Source organism: Cajanus cajan, chromosome 4 (assembly GCF_000230855.2).
Source record: "Cajanus cajan strain Asha chromosome 4, NIPB_CcT2T_4, whole genome shotgun sequence".
Taxonomy (NCBI): Eukaryota; Viridiplantae; Streptophyta; class Magnoliopsida; order Fabales; family Fabaceae; genus Cajanus; species Cajanus cajan.
In genome coordinates, this window is record NC_138520.1 from 47,268,570 (window position 1) to 47,278,761 (window position 10,192).

Consider the following 10,192-nt stretch of genomic DNA (forward strand, 5'->3'; position numbering starts at 1 on the left):
AGAGCATGATTCATGGAAGCATAATATCACAATCGCATAATGAATCATTCAAGCATAAGAAACTAGATCCATCAAATTTTAAGGCTAAAATTAGATCTAGGAATGAAGAAACTCTCATGTGACAAAACTCAAAAACAAGTTGAACTCAAGATGAACACAACAAGAAATAGCCACGGATCACTCAATCAAAAGACAAGAACAATACTTATCTCTTGAAGAAACCGGATGCTCTGATACCACTTGATGTGCTTCCACTTGGAATGCACATGGATACTTCAAGTCTTCACGGATGACCTTGGAAGAAACTTCAAGGTTGGAGGTTCCACGAAGACTCAATGTGACCTTAAGCTTGCTTACAAGCTAAGTTCAAAGAAGAATAGGGTTCCTAGCTCTACAAAGAGAAGCACTCAAGGAGGGTAGAGATAGGAAACAAGTGACTTCGGAGGGTTCAATTCTAGAGAGAATATGATGGAAGAGCATGGGTTAAAGGCCCAACCACTAGAGCTATGACCAGGAGATTACTTGAAGACTTGACTGCTTCAGAGCTTAGTGGGCCCAATGGGCTTGGTGGGCCCAATGGGCTTGGTGGGCCTAGGGTACTTCTCACTTGGACTTTGATTGATTAAACACCATGTTTTATTGCATTACTTAGTATAGGAAGTTACTTTGATTTTTGGTCTTGTATTTTGACCATAGATTAGGGTTGTTGTATTTGGGCTTATTTTTGGGCTTCTTAAGCTTTGGGCTTTTGATACCCAATATTAGGCTCATTCTTCTTCTTGTATTTTTTTTCCTATTCATTGTATTCATTAGACCAATGTAATTCGGTCAATAGATTAGGTTTATTTGTAGAATACATTAATAGGAGAAATAGGTTTCATTTATGCATCATTTAGAAGTAATTTGAATTGAATTTGAGTCACATGGATGGCATGGAGTGGTTCCGGCCATGTGAGCTTCAAATTCACTTCAAATCACTCCTAAATGACACCTAAATGATGGTAGCATCCGGTGTGAGCATGTGAGTTGGCCAAAGTTTGAATTTCAAATTCAAATTTGAAATTCAAACTTGGCGCCAACTAGGTTTGCTAAAGGTGCCGCCAAGTTTAACCTAATTCCTTCCTATAAATGTAATTTTTCCTACCATGTTAAAACACTTTTGAATATATGAGATTTATGAATACATTTCAGCCATCTTTCAAGAGTCACCGAAATCCAAGAGAGAGCCATAGAGAGTGCCTTCAAATTTCCTTAGGAAAACCTAGTTTTCTTCTCTTTGAAGTGAGCAATCCCTTGAGTTCTTGAGCTTGGATGCTTCCCTCTATCATTTCCGCGAGTGTTCTTCCTTTCTAAGGTGTTCAACATCTCGGTCTCACCTCCATTGAAGAGGATTCGTGCCTAGAAGGAGCTTGGAGGAGTTCATTCATCACTTCTCCTTCTTACTTCTATCAGAATAAAACTCATCAATATCATCCAAAGTGTTACAATACTCGGCCAAAGAAAGATTTATAGGAGAAATTAGGTTAAGGGTTTAAGTTGGGTTCACCTAGAGTTAAGTAGAACCATGGTATGGTTTACTTAACTCTAGGCGCCAAAATTTGAATTCTAAAATTCAAATTTTGGTGCCAACCGGCCTCCCTCCATGTGCACTCATTTGGATGTGATTTAGTATCCATTTGAGTTGCATTTAGGTCACACCATGTGCATGTGTGCACATGGCCGAAATGCACCTTCAAATGACATACTAATGACATTCAAATGAAAGTGTACATGTTAACCTAAATTAACCGTAAATCTAAATGGTCATGAAATGAAATTCCTATGCTAATGGCCGGAAATACAAGGCCCAAAGAAATACAAGGCACTAAAGCCCAATCCTACACTAACCCTAGTCTACTTGGGCTTGAGTCAAAGCCCAAAAAAACAAAGTAATGGGCTTCCCTTGGGTTTGGGCCCACTCTTCATGTATCCTTCTTGCCATAGCCCTAGTAGTTGGGCCCTTGGCCCATGGGCTTCCTCCATCATTCTCGTTATGCATCCTCTTTAAAGCACCCGAGTGTCACAGAATGTGAGATGAATAATAAATAATAATCTCTCTTCTCCTTTAGTTTCTAATATATAATATAATAATACCTTATTTCTCTAAATCCCCTCTATTCTCTTAATAATATCTGATTCTCATCTTAATAATTAAATCTATTAAAAAATATAAAATAATAACCATTAATCGTAATTTAAAATAAAATCATCCTCATTCCCTCTAATTAATAATTATTAAAAAATAGAAAAATCTTAGGGTGTTACACAGGACATTGGTTACAAAAGATTGATTGTGATAGTGGGTACTGTCAAAGATAGTTGGTAGTACGAGATGGATAAAGGAAAGAAAAAATATAGAGTGAAAGAGAACTTGATATGGTTGTGAAGTCTGACAAAGGTATTTATTTTATGCTACCAATATCAAAAGATAGTAAATAGGATTTGAGTAGAATGGGGAAGACGAGACCTCTGATATGGGGGGATATACCTTTGGTCAAGGGAGTGTTTGGGCATGGGCAATCCCATAGATGGCTAGTCTTTCACTACTACAAAATGCATATTCTACATCGGTTCTCTAAAGTCATCTACATCGATTCTAAAACTAATGTAGAATAGAGCGACGTAGAAAATGTATACATTTTTACATCGGTTCTGAAACTGATGTAGATTTAAGCATAAATCTACATCGGTTCTCTGGACAACCGATGTAGATTGGATTTTTTTAAAAAAAATCATGCTTATTTTTAGATTATTTCTGATTACCTGTAATGAACATATATATAGTTTTAGAAATTTGTTTACAAATTACACAAAAATAATTTGACACGTTCCAATTAGACACATGATTTTCTAGCACCAAACAGTAACATACAAAAACCTTAATTCTTTAATACTATAGCAACTATTTATATTTCAATAAAAAAATAACTATTTATATTTCAATAAAAAAATAACTATTTATATTTCAATATTTATTCTTTCCACCAGTACTTCCTCAATCAATTTACAGTAATATCTCCTTGGACAATTTTTTTCTTGTTGAAAGTTTACACTTTTAACAACCAAAAAATTGTCATTAATTCCTAATAATAAAGAGCATGTAGAAGTAAAAGCCACTTCCCCCAGTTAACATTTGTCAAACTAAGCATGTATCAATCATAAAATTGCATTCAAGCTCTCTTGTCTCTTGAATATATACTGGGTAGAGTCCCTTAAAGCAACTAAGATCTACTCACCAAAGAGAGGACCAATTCTATCCCATAACAAATCAAAGGACTAAGAATATTTCACTCTAGCCAAATACACCATAAAACTTTAAAGGTGGTATATCTCCATAAAGCATTACCACAACCATAAAGCAGCATATGCACCTCATTATCACATTATTAGTGAACACTCAAAGAAGAAAGAAAGAAGAAAAAGAAGCAAAACTATTAATATGACAGTGGGGGGAAGAGAACTTAAATATACATTATAGTGGAACCCACTTTATATTTAATTATGAATTATGAATGAAAGCAACTAGGAAGACAATAGAACACAAGAAATGTAATTACTTGTAAAAAGTCACATATATTTTTGACATAATTTCGAAGCTTTTGCATAAACCTATACTTCTCATCGGCTACCACTAAAGAGTTTTCAAGTGCAGTAATGTTCAAAAGGGAGGCAGACAAATTTTCATCAGTTTTACTCAATGATGACATAGTTCTTCCATGAGATTCCTGTAGTGAAAAAAAATGATGAGAAATTAAAAAAATATATATCAATCCACTAAAAGATAAATTTGTATACATTTCATGCCAGAGCAATATTCAAGGCAACTGTAACACCCACACTGGCATCATTCTAGACACCTATTGGTGATTTAATACACCAAAATCTCCCAAGTGTGATTTTCATATCAAAACAAACACACATGAGATCATAGGAGTGAGAACTCACCCAAATTCCAATGGTAAACCTTTCTACATCTAAACAAATTTTTAAAATGTAGATATTATTATAGTCAATAAATGGTCATGCATCAATTAATAGAATATACATCAGACTCAATTGAGTAATTCGGTCATTTGAACAATGTTTCTTTATAATCAAACATACAACTGCTACCACATAGCATCACAATTTTATGTAAATTTTTAATTTAAACAAGGCAATTTAAGATAACACATACTTCTATGGGCCCAATTTTACATCATTCCAATTCATGCATGGAGATTCATATTCTATCTGGGAAGATTCAGACAGGGGTACATATCGTTAGACAGTTCACCTATCTCTACATAATAGTTGCCCATGATATTAGCGAGGTCTACTCGGGATAGCTCTGCCTCCCAGCACAAATCCTAGTGCTTAAACTTTGCTTAACAAGATCATTGTGTTATCCTTTCCAACTTCCCACAAGCTTAATGTAGTAATTATTATTAAACAATGATAGATATGTCTATCATCAAAGGTTTAAGTTATGTAGAAAAATGGGTATGAACTACAAACTCCCTAGATTTAGGTTCAAGCGATGAAATCCAAGACCAAGATAAAGTGCAGCCTCATTTATCGCATAAATTTGCAATAATAGATTGTGCTCATTAGATTTAGATACCTTGTCAAAAAAATAGGCTTGTCATTTACCCTAATTTGTGTTAATTATGACCTGTTAAAGCTTGGTCTTTAGAATTCTATATTATGCAGAAAAGCTCCCCAGGTATATTGGTTCAGCACTTTCATTCGAGTATAATGAGTTTTACTCAGCTTATTCTCAATATTTCACATAATCTCCCTGCTATAACCTAGTCATACTAGCATTAATTAACACTATGTATTAACCAAATAAAAACACTCTCAGCCTAAGAATACACATCTACACGTTTAACAAATAAGAGTGGCCCAATAAAAAATCAAAGATAGGTTCTGCTACCATCTTAGAATTTAGGTTTGGGGTCTAACTATTAGCAAAATCACAAATTTGACAAGTAACAGGCACAATCTTGGAACACAAATCGTAGTCCATACCTTAAGCCTCCTTAAATTATCGACCAAAGCTTTTCTAGCAATCTTGGCTTGCTGCGATATAGGCATGACATCCAAAGCTGGCATCGAATCAATTGCTCCTCCAATGCTAGGACTCATCAACTCCGCTCTTGCAGCTGCACTTGGAACACCACCATAAACAGACGCTGTAGAAGGAACAACAAACTTGTGCTGTTGAGCACCTTGCACAACAGGAACATCAACCCTCCCAAACCCTTCATCCATTCTCTTCCCCAATCCTTTCCTAAATTGCTCTTCTTCCCACATCTTCTCCTCCTCATCATTCTCCTCCTCCTCCTCGCCCCTCAACCTCACATCCATCCTCCTCTCCTCCACCTCCTCAAAAACCCCCTTCCTCCCACCATCCACCTTCTCCCCAAACATCGCAATCCGGCCCCGAAACTCCGACTCTTTGTCGCTCAGCCCCTCGGCGGCGCCGTGATTGCTTCCTCCGTCCAACGAGATGTAATCCTTCGTGGCGGGGCGCGCCAGCTGGAGGCGCTCCTGCTTGGCCCGGATAGCCTTGATGGTCTCCTAATCGGGGAAGAAGAGTCCTTCCCATTCTGAATGCCTACACTAGCCAATTTGGCTTCAACCTCTTTGTGTTGTTCCCCTTCGGAGTCATCGGAGTCACGACCCTGGGGCTCCGAAGCTACGGGCTTGACAAGACCCTTGAGGACGATGACAGGCTCGGAGGGGGGTTTGGGGTCGGGGCGAGAGGAGCTGGGAGTGATCAAGGTTCGCGTAGGGCTTCTTTGGTGTAGTTTCCAGCTTGGGGTTGGACGTTGGAAGGGACCGAGGGGGAAGAGGAATGCGCGATTCGATCTTTGAGAGTGGTGATTTTGTGGGAGGAGGAGGGTTTTGCAGTGGCGGAGCATTGGGGTTTTGCAGAGCGAGGATGCGTGTTTTCATTTAGCTGCTGATGGAGCGCCACACGCCTCGGTTGTCGTGGTCTTCAAGGGAACTCATGTCGTGGCACTGGTCGTCGATTTGCTTCGAGAACGGGTGGGTCTCGAGATCGGAGGTTACGGGGTCAGAGTACATCGCCACACCGTTGACGGAGGCATGACGAAGGAGTAAGTGAAAAATAATTCAGTGGAGAAGAAAGGAGCAGGCGTTGTTGCGAGCCTGCTAGTGTGTGATTCGCGCGAGGTAGCTTCGAAGTTCAGTCTGTGTTCGCATGGGGTTGCTTTAAAAATCACCTTCTTGCAAGTGGAGATGAGTGTGTGCGAGAGTGTTGAGAGGCGCTAAAGGTACTGTGTTAGCGTGCACGAAAGAAATTGCTCATCCCTTCTACATCGGTTAAAAGGAAACCCGATGTAGAATACTTCATTTTTTGAAAATTCGATGTAAATTTGCTTATATTTTTTATTTAATTACAAGTTTTTCACGCATATGTTTTTTACATCATTTCTTTGACAATCGATGTAAATATAGTGACGTAAAACAATATTTTCCTAGTAGTGTTTATTTGATTCTATGTCATGGTAGTCTGTTGGGTGCACTGACACTCGGACTATTGTCAACTTATTCATGTTTAGTGAGACATTATTGAATCACTGGACAAAGTGATATTAAGCTCTAGCTTCACTAACTACTCAAAAGAGAAAATCTCCATGGTGTATTGAGTCAAAATGATTTTAAAAAGTATATTTTGAGTCAAAATCTACATCTCATAAGCATATTGCATTATTTGAACTATTATTAGTGAATATCTACTTAAGTTGTTGTGTATGTATCGATAATTGTATGATTTGTTTGTGTGATATGTGGATGAAATTAAATTTCTAACCCTATAAATATTTTTAAACTCAAATACTAGAGATTTCATGATGCAAAAAAAATTGGATGTCCAATTAGAAGTTCAGATGCAAAAATTCAGAGCATATGATGGGGGTTTATTTCATTAAGTTGTGATATTTGCATAAGAAAAACGATGGTTTGTAATATCTAGTGATTTTTATATAATAGAAATTTAATTAGATAAATTTATTCATTTGTTTAAGTATCTTTTCTACATATTATCCATAATAATATAAATATTAGTAATCTAAATAATTAATTAAGATTAATATATGTAATCTAGAAAGGGGGTTACAGTTTATGAAGACCCCCGTGTTGTTCCAATGATGCTTTGAAGATCTACCTCTAGAACTAGAGTCCATATATCGTTTATTTCAAATTAATGGAGTTCTTCTTCCATAGCTAGAATCTAGCCATTTTCGCTAAAAACTTCCTATATGTTCTTTGATTCAATGTTTCACACCAAAGGATAGGAAGCATTGCCTCTAAGAGTAGATATTTTTGTGACACCTTTAGTCCTATCTCCAACAATCTAATCCTGTTGATGATAGTTGACAAACTTTCAATATCTATGAGATATAGTAGCTTCATTTGACAAATTCGTTTACCCTTTGGGCACGACTATAATAGCTTCATTTGACTAATTCGTTTACCTTTTCAACTACCTTATTTTATTAAGGTGTTCTTAGTGAAAGGAAGTTGTCTTTTCACAAAACATTTTAAAATCATAATTTTCAAACTTGATTCTGTGATTACTTTTGATGTCAAATATGCAAAATCCTTTTTCATTTTGAACTCTTTTATAAAATACCTCAAATATTTTGAAAGACTCGTGTTTGTGGGCTAGGAAGTATACCCATGTATATCTAGAATAGTCATGAACAATAATTAGTCCACACTTCTTACCAGCTAGACTTAAAGTTCTAGTTAGACCAAACAGATCCACAAATAACAGTTTTAGAGGTCCAAAACTGGAAACAATCTTTTTAGGTTTTAAAGAAGTTTTAACTTGTTTCCCCTTCTGACAAGTTTCATAGAGAAGATGAATTTTCCACAAAATCTTAGGCAATCTTTTCTTTTTCCTTTTTGAAAACGGTAGAATGTGCTATAACATCACTATGCGAGGGGGGTTCCTAACTAGGTTAGCACCCCGCAACACACCAATCATGTGCTCCACATCAAGAAAGGCTAAAATTAAAATGAAAGATAAAAGTACAAGGTGGGGACCAAACGAAAACCCACCAGAAAAAATAAAAAACAAGAGATACAAAGTAATGTTAACAATGCCAATCAAGTGGCATAGTCCGAAACCATATCAGTTTATACAATCAACTTACACCCGCTAAATCTCCAAATACAATTTAAGAGAATTTAGCGAATTTGACAGCCCTTGCTTTAGATCTCAGTTGATATTTAGCATAAGTTTGATTGCGCCTGACCGAGGGTGGACTATCAACCTCTAATTCTGCATCAACACCACCCATAGCTATTGTAGCAACCACGCCATTCCTTGGTGCAGATAGACGTTCCTTTTTGTGACCAGAGTTAGCTGATGCGCCAACTATACTTCCTACCTCTGACTCAGCTGAGGCATCCGCATTACAATCCATAAAATGAACTACTACAACAATTTTATGTACCTTAGCTGCTGCCTTCACATTACAAATCGCAGCTGCTGATTTAGCTGCTAAACCAACAATCACAGTTGCATTAGCTACAATATCAACTGCAACACTGAAGCTATGATCCTTATCGGAGCTAAGCTGGTTTGGATCATTTGAGAGGTCTTCCAAAGGGGGCATGCCTTTTGGATCATTTTAGGCAATCCTTTTACTAAACTCTTTTTGCTCAATTTTGAAATATTTTTTAGATTGACATGTCCATCATCATAGAGATTAAAAGCACATGTTCATCATCTTGTTTGACTTTGAATGCATCTTTGTCTCCTCTATCAAAAAATTGACTTATGCTAAGCAGATTGTACTTTAAACCTTCAACATATAAAGCATTATGAATAATAGGTATAAAAATTCTACCTATCTTACTTATAGCTTTGATTTTTTTCCTTTACCACATCATATTTTGTGAGTAATCACTGCCTATATACTAGTGTGAAACTTTTTTTTTCCATTAAAGATATTTGCAACAAAAATTATCTAAGACTTTGGTACCCAAATTTTCTTAGGTCATTTCTTGTTAGTACCCACAAGCTTAGACTTTTTTTTTTGTTTACTTTTTTTGTATTTGGGAGGTTGTCCTCATTTTCAACTAGTTTTGCAAAAAGTAGTCTTTGGTCTATAGTGAGATGTCTCAAATCTAAATTCAAACCTAAGACCACTTTTATCATATGAGAGTCTTCTATGTTTCAAAAACATGTTCATTTTAGAAGGTACCTCCACAAATTTAGCAAAATCATTTTTGAATTTTGTATTTTTAACTTGTAATGTTGCAATCTTAGGGGAAACATTGCTAATGATATCTTGTTTGAGAGTTTGAATCTCTCTAGTAGCATCTGATATGTCTTTCTTGAGTTTTTTATTTGCTTCTCGTAAGACTTTACATTTTTCTTTATTTCTTTTTATACTCAAGAGAAATCATTGTCGAAACCCAAAAAATTCTTATCTTGTCAACAGATGGCTGGAGTCGCCATCGATATTTTACTCAAAACATGAGAAAAAGAAAATGATTTTCAAAAATTAATATTGACCTTCATAGCCATAATTAGGTTCGGGGGTCAATTACGCGTGAGGAAGGTATTAAGCACCCCACAACATCCTAACTCGATACCCTATGATGAATTTAGCATAATAATAAACATAAATAAATATTTACCCCTTTCATTATGTACACAATAATCTGTATTACATATTATTTACCGGACGAAAATACCTATTATCTACATAATTATTTATTTATTTATTGCATATAAGAAAAATATTAAATAAAACAATAAATAAAATAATAAAAAAAGAATATATCAAACAATAAATATAAGCGAAGAAATTTGGAACCTCTGAAGGAAGCCTTTTATAAGGGAATCTTCCCAAATGCATACGGAGACGCATTTTGGTAGCCCTTCGCTTTACAAAACCTTACTATCACTCAAAGATTTATATAGAGAAATGAGGAAGCTATCTAGCTTGAGGTGTGTTTATTCTTTTTGCCAAAAGGTTTCTTATATAGCATAAAACACTAGTACAAAAGGGGTCTTTTACGTCATATATTTTGAGGCTTTTACGTCGGAAAAAGCTCCGACGTTAATACGGGAGACATAAATTTATGTCGCCTCTAAAAGATGACGTAAATTTACGTCGGAGAT

At 36.0% G+C, this 10,192-nt stretch overlaps 1 protein-coding gene across 1 annotated transcript; it reads right to left on the reverse strand.

The window, feature by feature from the left end:
- Positions 1-3,485: 3,485 nt before the first annotated feature.
- LOC145956809 (transcriptional repressor ILP1-like) lies at positions 3,486-6,356 on the reverse strand. The gene is made up of 2 exons (XM_083072513.1): positions 5,053-6,356; positions 3,486-3,764 (listed from the first exon to the last, which is right to left on the reverse strand). Exons 1-2 carry the CDS (start codon positions 5,452-5,454, stop codon positions 3,546-3,548), a joined length of 621 nt encoding a protein of 206 aa, XP_082928639.1. The 5' UTR covers positions 5,455-6,356; the 3' UTR covers positions 3,486-3,545.
- Between the last annotated feature and the right edge of the window lie 3,836 nt (positions 6,357-10,192).

What these genes read in the sequence shown, in the direction of transcription:
- LOC145956809 (XM_083072513.1), bottom strand. Translation starts at nt 5,454, where the DNA reads ATGTTTGGGGAGAAGGTGGATGGTGGGAGGAAGGGGGTTTTTGAGGAG. An exon ending in ATAATTTAAGGAGGCTTAAG is followed by an intron (nt 3,765 to 5,052) that starts GTATGGACTACG and finishes TTTTCACTACAG; the next exon opens with GAATCTCATGGAAGAACTAT.